The 18,210-nt window shown below is 37.9% G+C and overlaps 1 protein-coding gene across 1 annotated transcript in view; it reads right to left on the reverse strand.

The window, feature by feature from the left end:
- The window catches only part of cntnap2a (contactin associated protein 2a), a 279,945-nt gene that overhangs the window by 109,032 nt on the left and 152,703 nt on the right, over positions 1-18,210 (reverse strand). The window contains exons 10-13 of the mRNA XM_057322754.1: positions 15,866-16,028; positions 9,953-10,059; positions 8,322-8,441; positions 7,569-7,769 (exon numbers count right to left, since the gene is read on the reverse strand). Coding sequence (XP_057178737.1) covers positions 7,569-7,769; positions 8,322-8,441; positions 9,953-10,059; positions 15,866-16,028 — 591 coding nt within the window. The remainder of the gene's footprint in view (positions 1-7,568; positions 7,770-8,321; positions 8,442-9,952; positions 10,060-15,865; positions 16,029-18,210) is intronic.

Genomic DNA, 18,210 nt, shown 5'->3' on the forward strand with positions numbered 1-18,210 from the left:
ACCGGACTTCAAGCCATCTAACTACTCTCTCTTTTACTTTTCTTTACTTATTTTCTTTTCTTTCCGTTGAGAGTCGCGTTTTAAATTAGGTTCGCTGTAAAGCCACATGCTACGACCATAGTCTTTACCCACCGTCAACTTAAACTTACAAACATGAGACTCCACTCCAGCAGCCAACATCTTCCCAAGACATCACTAAAGAGATGAACAGATAACCAGCGAATCAAAGAGGAAAACCCCTTTCAACAAAGAACACCACACAAAGGAATCCTCACTGAAGGAAACGCAGCAAATGCAAGTAACGCCTCCAGATTCTATAGCTGAACCGGTGTTAATTCAATGACCCGTCTAAAAGAAAACGAAAAAAGGGTTAAATTACTTCTTGATGGTTCGCTCAGCATTGGTCTCACAAATTGCATATATTCCTAGAAAATTGGGATTTCATAATTGCATTCTTTTAAACTCTTCCTTTCCCTGCTTTCCTCCTTTCCGCAACTGTGTGAATGTTTGTGTCTTGTGTTTGTGTTAGCTTAGTTTTGTGCTAGAGTAGTCAATAAAGTCTCGTTTGTATTTATAGAGAAGTGTCTTGTCATGTTTACCGTTTAATGTCTTAAAATGCCGATTTTGTTACCTTGCTTAAATGAGTGTTTTCTCTATGACCCGGTTTCATAGACAAGGCTTAGCCTAAATCAGGACTATGCCTTAGTTAATTTAGGCTATTTAAGTCGCTTTTATTAAAATGCCTTAGAAACAACATTACCGATGTGCATGTTGAGACAAAACAACGGCACTGACATATTTTAAGATATGTCAGGTCAAGATATTTTCAGTTAAGACAGCTCAAAATTCCTTTTAGGCTGGGACTAGCCTTAAGCCTTGTCTGTAAAACCGGGGCTATATGTCGGACTCGCAGAGGATTCATTGTTCGGTCGTAAAGAGTCGATTCTTTTGAATTCCCCTGTAAAATTTATAAATAATTCCCTTTGAGCGAAATTGACCAGTTTCCCTTACACAAGTAACAGGAATCTTACAGGCATTTTAATGCATCAAAACTTTAGAACTTTTTGCTTATTTTTGAGATGTGAGAACAGTTAATTGAGCTGTAAATTTAGTTCTGCCTGTGCTTGCTATGAGGAAGTGCAACACAATTTACACTTGGGGTTTGTGGGAGATTTGTAGAACGAAAGATTGCAAGTGTGATTTGACTTTGAAAAAGACAGAAATAGATGAGCGCAGAATACCTCAGTCAACCCCCCCACTCCTGCTCAACACACCCCATAGAGTATCTTGTTAATCATACGGCGCGCTGCCCTTTGCGGTTTCCAACATTACATACGGCTGTAAAATCTTTATGTCTTGCGAGATCTACAACCGGAATAAAAAGAGCAAATCACAGCCAAGAATCTAAATATAAAGAATACGGTTGTTCAGCATATGCCCTTACACACAACACATTGCATTAATACAAAGTTTCAAAACCAAGATAAACATGAAAATACTTTTTTAATCAATTTGATTTAAATTAGGGCTGTGCAATTAATCGAAAATTAATTGTAATCATCAATTTTGGCTTCAACAATTACAAAAACAAAATAATCGAGGTAAAACGATTATTGTGCCACATTCCATTTTGCAAGGATCCTCTCTTTTCTTGTGGTATAAATCCACAGTGCACCCCTTTCTTTTACAGTGGTTCAGCTGTGCTATTTCTTTACATTTATTTTTCAGTTAAATTCACAGTTTAAAAGCAAAGTTATTTAATTTCTATGTTGTTTTAAAAGTTAATGAGTAATCGTGTTAAATAATCGGGATCTCAATATTGGCCAAAATAATCGTGATTATGTTTTTTGTCATAACCGAGCAGCCCTAATTTAAATCACTTACAGTTCTTATAGGAACAGTTCTTCAAAAAAAGACAATTATGTCATAATTTACACACACACACACACACACACGCACACGTCATTCATTCATTCCAAACCCGCTGTTATTGTTGATGTGGAAAAATCATTTTGATGGCTACTGGTCACTATCACCAAAAACTGCTTTAAAATTCTCCCATTGTGGTCAACAAACAAAACAAGAGCATACAAGTTTGAAAAGAAATGAACGTTAATACAGACAAATTGTGCAGTTTCGGATGAATTACTTGAAATGATTTCTTTCTTTGCATTAAAGTGTACACTTAAGCCTCCTCACCTTTATTACATTTCAACACAGCAGCCAACACCAGATCAGGATAAACAAATATATCATCTGGAAATGCCAAAATGGGCCCGATTTCATCTCTAAATGGGACCTGTTTATGTTCCCATTGGACTATGTGCTGCTTGTTAGAGAAATGTGTTTACACTAATGCTGTGTGCCAGGTACAGCCCATTCATTAAAAGAAATAACAAACAGGACTAAGAGGTTGCAATCATGCATTGCAACAGTTAGGGTACAATAAAATGTTCAATATATAGATAGAAAATCTGTTGCAATTTATCCCATCAGTTGACATAAAAAGATCTGTTTTTTTTTTGAAGACTTGAAATCGAGCATCCAGCTCACATCGTTCAGATGTCAAACTCTTTTAATTGCATAGACATTCACACTAACACACACACACACAGACCACCATGACAGTTCCCGGCTCAATGTCTGTCCTGCTCACACAATCAGACACAGTTTCCAGATGACAATGTCCTGTCTCTTTATATTGACCGGCCAAAAATGAAAACGCTTTTCTCAATTCATCACCATCAAACACAATTTCCTTTGTATGACAGGAGAGGTCTAATCATAATGGAAAGTGGTTCATTTAGCTGTAAGGAGGACAATTTAAATACAGATGGACCCCTGGTGCCTCCGAAGGAGACGCGGAGTAAACAAAACGTCACTGTTGATTGTGGCGTAATGGAAAGAGATGACAAATGGACATGTACAGCAGGAATCTCTCAACTCTGTCCACTGCGCAGATCTAATGGAGGTCAAAAGGCGTGAGGACGCTAGGGAACGGCAGAGACGATAAGAGACTGGAATATAACAACCCAATGGCTCACCCAAGTGAGGGCTGAAGGCATCAAGGAATTAAGACAATTATAGCCTAACTTCCCAATTACCGAACTTAATGCACCCTGGTTGCAATTCTGATTTAACGCTTCATTTGGTCGCAGAATGCCAGCCCTCCTCGTAATTTGATGAAACCTGACAGTCAATTTAGAAAACATATTTTGGGAAATAGTTTTTTTGGTTTGCTGTCTCTTTGTATGTGACTGGATTCAACATGGACTTTATCTGTTTGCTGGGTACTTTATAAATCTTCTAAACCTGGGGTATTCAATTAAAGTTCTAAGAGGTCCAGTCTTTATATTTTCTTCCAAACAGAGGTCCGGACAATATGTTTTTTTGAAAATAAAAAAATATTTAATCAATTTAGCCCAGTTGGATATACTGTATATACTGTATAAAAGATATGATCTTTTATCAGGCAATTTATTTTATATTTTGATATCCACAGTATGTAAGTATTGTAGGCTCTGTGGCTTTAGGGGAATGCCCTCTTAATAGAAGTCCGATAATTCATATTTGTAAATTAAAAAAAAACTACTGACAACATGCAAACAGCAAATGTAATGTAACAATTAAAATGCTCTCATCATAAAGAGAAAACAAAGTTACTTACTAAATTAGCCTTTCCATGCCATTCATACCAGAACTACTTCTATCTTTAATAATTTCCCAATCAGAACGTTGTTCATTACAAAATGTGACCCTGCTTGTGAAAACCCAGCAAAAGTCCTTCATAAAATCATCCTACATAATATTCTGTGAAAATATAACAATATCTTCAATATTGACTGCATAATCCCAAACTTTTAGTGAAATGAATGCTTGAAATGAATCTTTGAAGGTTATCTCATAATCAATTAGATTATGAGACCTTAGCCTGGGTTTTCAGAGGGTCACAAATGTTTACATGCTGATCAATAATGCTAATGCTAAATGTAGATAAAAACGTTATGGTTCATAAAATATCACAAATCTGGTTGAAAGGTTGGAGTCATATAGCAAACAGTAAACAGACTAACGGATACAAATGCTTTAATATTGCTGCATTTTGCTTACTGTTGTGTGTCCATTTACCTGATCTGCGTGTCTGCAATACTGTTGTTAAAATAAGCACGTGTCTGCTGTTCTTCATGCGACGCATCTTTGGCGGGAGAGAAGCAGCGCGCGCAGAGCAGAAAGGGTTAAAAGGAAGCACGTTCGGCGCTAGATAAAGATATTAGAGGATATAGCGGCAAAAAATCAATTACATAAATGTTCCTGAGAACGCGTGTGATGTGATTCTCCTTTGTGTAGACGCATGGCTCAATTTAAACAACCAAAATAGTCAAAAGTTTTAAATGGTTTTTAGGCTGTTCCGCAAAGGTCCGGATCCGGAGCGCGGTCCGCCAATTGAGGATGACTGTTCTAAACAGACGTTTAAAGGGATAGTTTGCAAAAAATAAGTATTTTCTCACTTACTCATCCTCATGTTTTTCAATCCCATTACAATCAGTGTTGGGAAACATACATTCTATGGAGAATATTGTTTTAAGAAAATATTGATGGATTTGAATCATTAACATCATAGGATCAGATTGATGTTCATGCATTTGTGTGTTTTTCACAGCTGCAACCCATAACCTTTTTTTCTAGTTAAAAATAAACAAAAAACACAGTTTTTTAAGTATCTTTACCTTACTCCAATGTCATTTGACCTTAACAAACATAAAGATTAAAAAGAAACATGACATTTTATTTTTCAAACAGGGATTGCAATTTAGGGGCAAAAGTTTGCAGCTTTTGGTCAACGTGGTGTTTTATTCACTCACCAATTTTGACTCGCATTTGCTGCTTGCCAAATATTAATTATTGACCATGACCACAACTGACAAACAGGTTAATAGCCAAGATGTTATGAACTAATGCTTTTCTACTGAGCATATGCTCAGTCAATCTGGAGCAAAGGTTGCGATTGACCAAACTCTTTCTTTAATTGGCAGAGTAGCATGATGTGATTACCAAGCTTGAACAACCATTAAAGAGTGACACGATCTGGGCATTAAAAATAGTTGTATGATAACATCAATTAAACAGTTGAATCATTGAAATCTCACAATATGGAGAACATAAAGGGGGCACACAAACACGTCAGGGGGCAGCGTCCGTTCTGCAAGCTAACGCTCCTGCTTGACAACACAGCACATAACTATGACATCTGCTCTGATTGTCCTGCACTGAGGATTAATGAAGAACAGAGGACAGAACTGTAGAGAGTCAAGATAATGGCCCATCGCATATCATCAGCTACCATTCACTATCCACAGCTCATGCATTTGATTTATGAATAATTATCACACTTAAAGGATAGTCAAAAAACTTGAACATTTCTGCTAGATTAATCAATTTCCATTCTGACATGTATAAGTATTCATACGATATAGGAATTTAAATGAATACGTACTATGAATATGAATATGTGTAGTCCACAAAAACAAAATATTACAAAAAAATATGAAAATGATGAATATTCAGACTTGAATGCACACTGTACTTTTTCCATTATTTTCAGACAAAACATGTGAAACAAAATTATGATGCTCAAATTGAAATGTTAATGCGGTGATTCCCGCTCTCCTCACTGGACATGTAGAGACTCGCACTAGTTCCGGAATAATAAAAATAATAGCACATGGATATGGAACGTAATCACAGAATTGTCCTTTTCAGTTTCTACTATTACTTCAATTTCATTTTTAGTCAATAAAACTTCTGCAAGTCTCTGCATGTGTAATGCGGCCAGTAGAAAATCAATGCATTCAACATATTTCCTCCACCCTCAGCTGACACATACAGAAAGAGAGAGGGATTCAGCACATGCCTAATTAAACACAAGCAATAACCTATATGAACTATGTAAAGCAAGCAAAGAGAGACAGAGTATAGTTAAAAGGTAAGCGAGTGAGAGACCCAAAGGCAAGATTCCACAATAAGAACAGAGGCAGATTTTCCCATAGTCAGATTAGCAGTAAGAACATGCTTGGAGGCCCTCACCGTGCTGCATGCTCATTAATAGATTAACATCAGCACCCAGCGCCACAGTCATGCTGCAAATTGTTATTGCTGACTGTAATCAGAAATTGGGTCGCTGGAGTGCCAGGGGATAGTGGCAAAGACTGGCAGAGCACTGAAGCGCAAACAAGAGAGAAGGTAAATGACCAAGAGCTGCGGGCTTACATAAGGGGAGAGATTAAAAATCTCTAAATTTAAAAAAATTAAAAATGTAATCTTGTTAATGTATATGAAGAGATATATTTATGATATGTTATGATATGATATGCATATGAGATATGTTTTTTGGATGGTTTTGTACTTGAAAAGATTCACACGAGATCCAATTGAATGCTATTTTTATTTATTTTTACTTTATAACCTCCTGGCAGTTCTTTTCTACAGCGTTGGTTCCAAAAATCATCTTTGGATTTAAAAAAATTGTTTGTTAGAATTTGCTGCATATACAGTACTAGATGGTTTCAGAGCAACAACATAAACAAACGTTCCTGCACATGCATGCTTTTGTGGCCCAAACTTACTTCCGGTACACATCAGCAAAGAATAGAGTCCCTGTAGATTATTTCTGAAAACAAGTTAAATTAGCTAGCAAGTTAAAAGTATGTCTAGCCGGTATTATTTTGAATTACCACCAGTAGAAGAACCGTTACTTGGCTAAACTTAAATGCGACAAAAGTTACACGACCCATTCAACAAATTGTTTATTTAATCAAATGAACGTTCAATTAAATTCAACAAATTGTTTATTTAATACAATTATTATACAATTCAATATTAATATAAATTGGTTAAAATATAAATAGTCATAATATCAGCCACTAGCCAGACTTATAAACAAACACAGACCGGATGTTAACTTAGGGCCAGGCGAGTGCGTCCAATGAAACCGCCTATACTAAACTTAAAAAAAGCCAATCAATTTACCAAGAAAATAATTTGTAAATGTAGTTATACTTTGTCTCCGTGAAGTGTTATTCAACCAAATTCTCTCTACAACATACAATAGCCTACATCTAGCACTAAATACCTCTCAAGTCCAGCTGTTAGCCCACACATACGCAACAAGAGGGCAAACACAGTAATTCTCTTGAAACTGAGCTATTATAAAATAAAGAGTGTTCTGGAAGTATTCTTGCACTTCGAGAGCTGGGCAAAGAGCCAAGAAATGTGGGATCTAAACCCGGAGCGGGAATAGTGGGAGTGTGTCAGTGACTGGGGGGCTATTTAGGTTGCAATCCTATTCCACAATCAGTTTACCCCATTACCAAGACACTTGACCTTCATTTGTTCTGGTGGGAACTAGCGCTGCTGCTAGATAAAATTACATTGTTTTTACATTTCAGTCTTAGATAACCCTCTAACACCCACAAGGCACTAGCATCCATCTCCGGTGCCAGTACATACACACACACACGCACACATACACACACACCCACACACGCGCACTCATGCCCATCTCTCAATACCTGGTGTGTTGAGCAGTCGTGACATTCGGCATGCGTAGGCTATGTGCTGTTCACAGTGTTCAGCACTGTTGGTTATAGCTGTGACCTGCTCCATAGAGGCGCTGTAGTTGAGCTGAAGTACAGTCCTTCTCTCCCGACTAGAGCCTGTTACTGCCGTCTGTGCCGGCAGGTTATTCACCACAGTTGTCCACACCTTGTCCTCTAAAACACGGATACCATAATGGTTATTAAATAGGTGAACTGTAAGTCGGAAAAGCCTCATTGTACGTTCCAGAGATACGGTGTACGTAAGGATCTGTTTATTCCAAAATTTTATTCATTTCAATTTTATATGACGCTTATGAAAGATTCTCTCTGTGAAATCCTCCACATCCTCGAACTGTAATCTTTCCTTCCCGCCTCAAACAATTACAAAATGTACCCATCAAATAAAAAAATATTTTTTAGCTCTCTACCACGTCAGCAATGACTAAGTCGCTGTTCTGATGATAACATTTTTATGTCCCTGCATGTTTTTTGGATCAGAGGAACTTTTAGCAGTGCCGCCCTAAATAGGGAAATGCTCGGTTGTCTTGGAAACAAATGGCTTGAGATGTCTAAGTAATTGATTCTGCGGATACCATGGTGTGTTTTGGGAATAGAAAGATGTCTAAAGCATGTAATCCACTGCTTGTTTTATTAAACAGGTGTATGGGACTGTTCTCTAAAAGCACTTTGATAGTGCTGGGGTACACCACAAAAAACACTCTTTACCCGTCATGTTGCAGATGACTTTGAAGGGGCCTAAAGGTCCACTTCCATCTGGGTCAATCCAGTAGGCGTCTGATGATCTGCCCAAGTGCTTGTAGGCCTCACAGGACTGCTCATAAACCGCTGCAGAAAAAAAGAAAAGTTACATCAAACAACTTTTAAACAGACCAGCTGAAGAAGGTTCTGGCGCATTCATTTTTGCAAATGCACCCTCCACAGCTTCAATTAAAACCCTTCATTTTGAAAATGAGATCAAATTCTGTTTCTATGTTAATTTTCACACAAATTGGGGATGCAGGCTAGCAGTGCAAAACTAATTAGGTGAACTAGGAAATTAAATTACCAATTCTGTATGCACTATGTTTGCTTACTGAGATTACAATCTGACAGCATCACCATGGTGTTCTAGCGAGACATTTGAACTGATCTTCCAAATGTTTATCCTAAATTTGTATATTTTCACTTTGGATGAAAATCCTAAACTTTAAATGCTGAGTCTTAAAATCTACAAATCCAATATTTTAAGTGAACACACAGAGCAAACAATAATTGTACTGTTTTTATGCCTTAGTATTGATCAGTATAACCTTTATTTCGTTTACGGCAAGGTTTGTTCATCTTTATGGACGTATGTGCAACCGGTCCCACTGTGTATCTTTTTACTCTCTTGTTTATTTGATCTAACTTCAGGGGTCACATAAAGTTCCTCTTTGCACTGGTATTGAAACATCAGTGAACCATCACAGCTTTCAGAAGCGATTCCAAAAGGACTTCACAGAGAATACAATAGCCCTTTTTCTATGAATCAATATGTATAAAGAAACAAAAAACAGGAGATAGAGACCTGTGGAGATTTAAATAAGTTATACTGACTTCATGGCAATGATTGTCATATAAAAAGATAATGTAAACTCTTCATTACAATATAAATGCCCTATTGACTTTCTATTGGTGGACAGGATTTTTTTCAAACACACACCATATTTTCAGTCATAATATAAAAAATGCTTAATGTTTAATAAAAAATGCTCATGTTTAATAAAGCTGTTAAATAAATGATGTTGATTAAAAGTGTAAAAAGCAAACATATTAAAATAGAGCTATCAACAATCTTATTATTCCTGATCTGTGTGATGTCAAAACATCATACAACTAGACATATCATACAATTCAAGAAGCCCTTCACATCACCTTCACATGTTAAGCAATAAGCACATACTTAAATGCAAAGCCATGACATTTCTCAAATAGGTTTTTAGATGTAAGCTAACAGAACTAATCACACGTTCCTTGCATATTCCATCATTTCAAAGAAAATCCTTTTGTTCGTTCTCTATTGTTACTATGGCAGTGCATGTTTGTTGCATGTTGTTTGTATCTTAGTGGGAACTTTTTATTCTGAGCTAGTGATATTTCTACATCACATCCCTAAGGCCCAACCCTTACAGCGAATGTTTTACATTTTTAGATTTTATATAAAACATAGTGCATTAGTTTTTAAGATGGAGGGGTCATTGACTGATCCCCACAATGCAGCTGATTTCAGGTTTCTACCTCCCAGCACAAACACACATACACATTTCTCTGTAAATAAACAAAAATATACAGACATACATGCAAATACACATACTCACATGTATGACAGGTGGCTCCTGAATACCCTGTCCCATTACACATGCACGTAAACCCATCCCAGGTCTGACTGCATCGACCGCCATGTTCACAGTGGTTTGGCATACATCTGAAAAAAATATATAATAATGTATGTAAATCACACATACAGGCAAATTCATCTTAAATAGTATATCAATGTTAACAAATTTGCTTCATTGTTGTTTATCCACATTTTCTCTAAGGGAAAGCTCCCTTTATTTGCCGTTGTTATAACACATTGGATATGGTAAATACATTACTGAGCGTCAGCTCAGAACAGAAAGAATGTGTTGGGAATGATGATGATGATGATAATGATGATGTCATCATTTCACTTCATACAAACTGTACAACACAATATATGTCATTCAGTCATAACAAACTGTAAAAAATGATGATGACAATGATAATCTGGTTAGTTTTTTATATTTCAGGAAGGTATGCAGGAAACTTTACACATTAAATACTAATTCCTGTTTTACCAGCTTATCTATTTTACTAGACTATGGGAACATGTGGACATTTTCAATTAAACAAAGAGGCTATATCTTCAGCCTCAGGAATAAATAGTATAGTATACTATTCCCACAAAGCAAAACACATACACACTAAGATTTTCAAATTGCGCAGATTTGCCAACATCTTTTATCCTAGTCCAAGCTGAAATCCTAATTAAAAAGCCAAAGTTAAAACAATTAATGGCTTCACTGACTTTCTCCTCAACTTAATTAAGAAACAGTCTTCATAGAAGGTGTTTTCAACTGGTCAAGGATAAAAACTCAAATCTGGTGAAGCAATGCTTGTTCGGTGCCGAGATTGTGTTGAATTTAAGCTGTCCATTTCCAGAGTTCCCTACACAGTCCTGCCAACTGCATGTCAAATCCATTAACAAGGCAAAACGCGGTATAAAATGAAATTAGGGAACAATCCCCTTGGAGCTAATACTCATTAGGCCTGGGCATCATAGGAGGAGCTGTGACAAACCCTTTAACAATGACCCCTAAGTCTGACAAGTTCTGCTGCAGTGCTATTGTGGGACTTTTTTGGGGTAGTGCTGTCAAACCGTAGTTTTCCAAAATGTGACAAGCCTAGATTCATTGGGTTACCTCATTGGCCATCTGTGCCTGGAGGAGATAGGTGCGGTGACAAAGTTTATAATGTTCATTAATCAAACTCCTACAATAGAACGGTCCCTGGAAATCTATGGGCACTGATAACATAGTTCAATAATAAAAGTTCAGTCAGAGTCAACAGCAGCATGCCACTGTGAGATAAGACATGCGCTATTTCCAAGAGTTTTTGGAAGCCTGGACATCACATTCATATTCGCTTTTCGAATGTTCAAAACCTTAGAGTCCACATTAAATCAAAACTGACCCTATTTACTCTGTAAGCAAGCATTTGTGGTGAGCAATTCTGTGGAAGTCACAAATTTATATTTTATACAAACATATTTTCTTAAAAATACACTTCAACTCTGGAATGGCTTGGGCAGAACATCTCTTAAAGGAATAGTAAATGAAAATTCTTTCATTTACTCGCCCTCGTGTCATTCGAAACATGTTTGACTTTCTTTCTTCTGCAGAACACGCCAGAAGATTTTTGAAGAATGTTGATAACCAAACAACACTGGCTTCCTTTGACTTCCATTGTATGGACACAAAACCACTTAGACACTTTTCAAAATATCTTTTTTTGCGTTCTACAGAAAAAAGTAATACAGGTTTCAAACAACATGCGGTGAATTTTTATTACCGGGAGAACTATCACTTCAACCCCTCCCTCCTAGTGTCGTTCTGCTGTGAGCTTCTTTACTGAATAAAATGCCCATATTTCTAGATTTAATACATTTGCAATGGAGAAAAAACAAGCGACAACTTTCTCATTCATTATTCGGTTTCATTTACATTTAGTCATTTTTACAGACGCTTTTATCCAAAGCGGGTAAACAATGGAAGCAGTTGGAACAACATAAGGACAACAAAAAGCATAAGTGCAATAAAACTGGTCTCACAAAGCCTACCAAAGTACACAAAGCTAATTTTTTTTATATAGAAAGAGTAGAAAAGAGATAGAAGTCAGAAATGATCGGTCAGGTGCTGACGGAAGAGATGTGTTTTCAGCCAATTCTTAAAGATGGCCACAGAATCTGCTGATCTTGTAGCAGCGGGCTGATCATTCCACAGATGTGGAACCGATCCAGAGAAGGTACGTGAGAGCGATTTTTTTCCCTTTTTGGGATGGCACCACAAGACGTCGTTCGTTTGCAGAGCGTAGGGATCTGGTGGGTACACAAGTCTATATTAGCGAATGAAGATAAGGGGGTGCCGAACCAGTGAGGGTCTTGCAGGCCAGGAGCACAGTCTTGAATTTAATGCGAGCAACTAGAGAGGAGTGACGTGTGCTCTCTTTGGTTCATTGAAGACCACTCTTGCTGGGCAAGCTTTCTTGCCCAGCATTCTGGATCATCTGTCGAGGTTTTGTTGTGCAAGCAGGAAGTCCAGACAGTATTGTTGCAATAGTCCAGTCTGGACAGAAAGAGAGCCTGGACTAGCGGTTTCACTAGGAAACACGTCAGAATCCTGAAGTAACTAAATATTCAGTACTTAACTTTCAGATTTTAAGCATCAATGCAATTTTCATGCCACAAAAACTTCTACTCTTCCGAGAAGGCTTTCCACTAAATGTTAAAACATTGCAGGTTGGGATTTGCACCCAAAAGAGCATCGATAAGATCAAGCACTGGTGATGGATAAATGGGTCTGGCTGTTCAAATTTATCCTAAAGGTGTTAAATAGTTTCCGGTCTGGACTTTGTGCAAGCTCTTCGGTTTCTTTGTGGACTCTGTATTGTGCACGCGGCTGGAGAACAAAGAGGCTTTCCATACACAGTGCCATAACGTTAGAAACTACAGTTTAGAAATCTCTACAATGGCAATGAATGCCAGCCTGTTAATTAAAATCAGCTGTCAGCATTTATTAAGTCATGTGTATTTTGGTAATGGCTCAGCTTTTGAAGGGTGAAAAGGATCTCAGTATTGTTCCTGATCAAGCAATGAGCCGGAGATTGCAGGGCAGTGAGCCTGACCAAGCGTTTCCTGCGCGTGGTCATTTGGCATACTGGTGGTTTCATCCCAATTTCCAAAAGTAAGATAAAGAGTGCTGAAATACACGTGTGCCTGTCTACATTTACATCCAGGAAACATCTTATTGAAGCCAAGAGACCCAAAGCATTGTTTTCCCCCAGCTCTGCCTGTTTACACCCCAAGCTGTGCTTTTGTAATGGAAAGTGACAGTTTACTAATATGACCATTATGAGCAGCGAAAGCACGTGGCTTCAAATGCCTCCGGCAGATTAGACTCGTCGGGGTGCGACACCAGTCAGCGTCTCCTCGGAGATGGCCGCAGATTAGTTCTCTTTGCCCGCGTCTCACCCCTGCACCCCCACCCTGACACAGATTCGCGCGGCTATTTAGGATGAGTCACAATCCGAGAAGGCCCCAGAAACAACTTATGCGTGAAATAGTTTGATGCGAGAGCAATTGAGGCATGTAAAATACTGAAGGGGTGAGAAAAAAAACGGAGAAGGAACACGAGCATGATTCGAGTCACAAGGTCGCGCTTTAGAGTCTCCTGGCGGGAGAACGTGGAATATTCTTTTACACGTCAAACATAGAGATGGGTTTGGTAAAGAAGATTGATAGCACATCAGTCGGCTGATGAAAGCGAACATAAAATCAATGGTGTGACGAGCGAGTAGCCCCCCCTCCGATTCCTCGTAATGAGTTTGCTCCTCGCCGTGCCGGCACTGTGGAGCTTTGCCAGCGGAGCATCATTAGACTGACGGAAAAAACACACAGAGAGCGTTCAACAGTCTCCTGCCTGCTCTGTTATTACAGAGCGCTCCGTTCTGAGCGAAGGGATGGAGGAAGTCGCTATCTGGCCTGATCTAATAAAGGAAAAGATTTTCCTCCGGGGACCCTGAACTAACTATCGCAGTATAAACCATAATCTCAACAGCATAAATAAACACAATGACAGAGCGGCGGAGAAAGAAACCTCATCTAAACCGTCATATAAACATCGACTGTCAGGCGGAGGATGCAAATTTAAACACGCAGCAGAAACTCAGTCGGTGATGCGAAAAATGAATTGAGCTGGTGTTTAAATCATGTTGAGAATGTACTCAGCCTTGGACTGTAAGTCTAATGAGACACATTAACGCACAATACATCTTTACACACAATTAAAGTGGATCTTAAGCTTCTAAAATGAGCCGTAAGGAATCTAATGGAATGTAAACAATGGCTTCTTGTGTGGGACTTTATCTTTCCGGAGTGTCAGTGATTACATAAATGGGCTACAAATATAAATGTTTAAATGAGCAAATTACCAACAACTGCACAAATAGCTATTCTTATTAAATGGCTATTCTTTCCAGCAAAAAGCCATCCATGTGAATGTTAAAGTACCAGCGTAACCTTTCTGCTTGCTGATATACAAATAATAGAACAAATGGTATGAGTATTGTACATCTATAAATGAGATGATAATTCACATCAGGGCTACACAATACATCGAAAGTATTGAAATATAGCAATGGTTAGATAAATAGTTTCAAATGTTACGTATAGTCAGTTTTAGGTTGATGCAGATAGCAGACAGACTGGCATGCAAATATTTATATACTTATATTGAAATTATAATTTGTAGTTTTTTAATTTATTTTAATATTTTAAAAGGACAGCTCGCCAGAAAATAAACATTTTGTCATTCTTTATTCACTCTTATGTCATTCACAGCCTGTATATGACTTTTTCTTCTGTGGAACACAAAAGAAGATATTTCGAGAAATGTCTTAGCGGTTTTGTGTATATACAATGGAAGTCAATAGGTGCCAATGTTGTTAGGTTACCAACCATCCTAAAAATGTCTTCTTTTGTGTTCTGCAGAAGAAAGAAAGTCATACAAGTTCGGAATAACATGATATCATTACAGTATCATGTTATAAGTGCTGTCAAGCGATTCTTTACCATATAACAACATCCAATAAACCCCCAGATGTGCGACGACGCATTTTATTCAATGAACAGATGATTCAGTTTATCTATCTAAAGGGTTTAGGATGATATTTAATAAGCAAAACGATAATATGATCAACTGTGATTTGGCGGCATATGATTGTTTTCTAGCACAATAGATGAACACAGCCCTCGCATCTGCTTGGAAATCCTCTAGTCTGGAAGATGAGTCATTATTTCAAGGAAACGCTAAATTTCCAACACACACACACACACACACACATATACTGTATATATATATATATATATATATACAGTATATACAAAATATCAAATCTATTTTCCATTCCAAAAGACATGCTAGAAAAATGATAAAATGTGAATTCACATGCAGCTGAAAATCAAGTCATGATTCTCTTTAACTTTAGTAAATCAACCATGTCTTTTATTGCATACAGTTATTCTCAGGTCACACGAGACTGTAAAGCGTAGATTTCCATTCATTCATCTACATGCTAAAGAAGACGAATTGCTTCAGCTGTAACCGTACGCTAAACCTCAGACAGCGAGAATATGTAAAATCAATCTGAACATAATAACCAAGAGCTGCTCTCCTGTCTACGCCTCTAAAAATTCAATAACAACATATAAAGGAATGGCAGGTTTAGCAAAGCATCTTCCTACTGATTAAACTACTCATTTACTTGAACTCCAGGAATAAAGTATCTAGAGGAAGGCCAGCTCCAGGGAGCACGGGAAGACTGCAACAGATCCTGCCCCCGAGGCAGACCGTCTCAGTCTGCTGCACCAGATAATCACGGTCTCAGCCAGTGTTTGTTTAATGGCAGAGCAGGGGAGGAGAGATGGTTCTGACCTGTCAATGATGGCACACATGTCCAGGCTGACGTTCTCGAAGGCGCCACTTCTTCCCTGCTCCACCGCTGTCAGATCGGCCAGCTGATCGTCCACCTGAATGAGCTGCATGCAGCCCTGGAATGAGCGCTGGGACGGAGATGCTCTGGTTCTTAAAAAATAACCTGAACAAAGAGATGAGAGAGCAAATGAGTGATACTGTGTGTGTCCATTTATGACATTACTTGTAAGATTGTCAAGGACACCATTAGGGTGATAATCATTAATATGATCAATAACATAAAATAGGACATGCAAAACCAAAATATAAAAATGAAAATATAAATAAACTTTTAAAATAAGATATAAATCAAAAGTGATAGGCCACCCAGGTTCTTCCAGAAATTTATTTTCATGTCCTTTGGAAATGTGATATTCTAAAAAAAATATTTTATATATTTTCCTGTATATGAGAAGGTATCAACCAACCAACTTCCCGTTTTATTTACCAGTTAACATTTATATTTCCTGTTTTTCCTTTTTCCAATGCAACTCTCGTATCAGAGAAGACTTAACTGGGCTGCTATAGTAACTCGGGGATTACTGATTCATTTTTAGATATGGGTGACCCTGAGCTGTTGACAACCATCACACCCTCGAGCACGGCATATTCAGTAATTGGGGTGTACTGTAAATCGCTTTGGAAAAAAAGGTCATACACATTCGCTGAATGTGATCTAATGACACGTGTGAAGGCAATCTAGTGTCATAGGTGCGAAAGCCAGACATAAGGACCCTTAACTGGGACAAACTTATCAAACTAACCTAATTAACAATGTGATATCTATGACACCGCAAAAGGTCATTCACATTCCAAACAACCACATTCAACTGAAACGCATGATGCTTACTAATATGATAAAAATACACCAAAACACTATTCATTAGAAGAATTCACCGCACTGGATATTTGCCAAGATTTAATGCAACTTCTTCACTGTTTGATTATCATTTGAGTAATTACTGCAGGCAAAATAAATAGGAACTAAACACAAACAACAAATGAGCAATTCCATGCAAATGTCAACCTTACGATGAAAAAATCTTGTTTTTACCAACCAATTGTCAGATGTCAATATTTGGTGGTTTAAATACCCATGTAAAGTTTCAAAGATTTTAAAGCATTTTTGTTATTTTTAAGCACAGTTTTTCTCAGTCAGGTAAATTAATTGACACATCCATAACGGTCCATATTCCTCATAAATGGGCACAGGAAAATTTAAATGGGGTTACTAGGTTCTAAAAAAAGCCATTCCTTCCCCATTTGTTGGGTGTTATTGTGTCTGATTTGTGTATTATCACACTCAAAACATGAGTGTACTGTATGTAGAATTAACACAACACTGATAATCGTGGTTTTTAATATCACGTTTACTTTAAATACTGTAGCTGTATATTGTGACAACTTTACTAACCATAAAACAAACAATGAAATTCCAATTTCCACTGCATTTGTAAATATGTTCTGCATTAAGGTAAAATCATAACACACATGTCTCTAGATGGACCACTGCTACAAAAAAATACAGAAATCCTGAAACCGTGACATCTGTCAAATCCACAGGGTTGTTTACGCTCATATTGAAGGTAAACAACGCTCATTTTCTCTTGTGCTGATCACAGAACGTCCTATTGAGATTCCCCCCGCAGCCCCCTGACATTAATCTACAAATTAGAGCATCTGGAGGGAACAGCATTTGCTTGGAACTCCTTTAAAATATCGAAGAGGAAAAACGAAGTTTCGCAAGTTTGCCTAACCATCTGTCTTGTCTGCTTTCTGCACCTGTCCAGGAGTCTATATGCCTGAGCAGTCAACAGAAGATGAGGAAGGGGGTTCTGGCAGGGGTGTGGTGGGCAGATCGGAAAGCGTGCTGAGGGAAATGTGTCCCGCTATAGAGGGAAAAACTGTGAAAAAAAACAAGCATCTGTTGACAAATTCAGGCAGGGCCGCAGTGGCATCTTAATGATTGCCAGGATTTGTGGGTAACTGGGAAGCTGCCAGCAGCCACGGTTGATCAGCAAGGGATGCATGAAAAGGCAGGTTTTTGTCACCCACGCTTGGATGTGACTTACTGGTGACTGCTTTCGTCCCATCCTGGTGTCGTAATTAATTGAGGAGAGTAACTTTTGCGACAAGATAACATTGTAAATTATGGTAGTAAATAACGTCCAATTCACACCCTGGCACGCACGAGTATAATGCAGAGATCAGAGAAAATCTACTGTAAGATTAATGAGTGTTTATGTGCTCCAATTATAATTCATAACCGGCAAATGGAATTTGAAGATTTCTATCGGGGATTCCTA

Source organism: Triplophysa rosa, linkage group LG23 (genome assembly GCF_024868665.1).
Source record: "Triplophysa rosa linkage group LG23, Trosa_1v2, whole genome shotgun sequence".
Lineage (NCBI taxonomy): Eukaryota > Metazoa > Chordata > Actinopteri > Cypriniformes > Nemacheilidae > Triplophysa > Triplophysa rosa.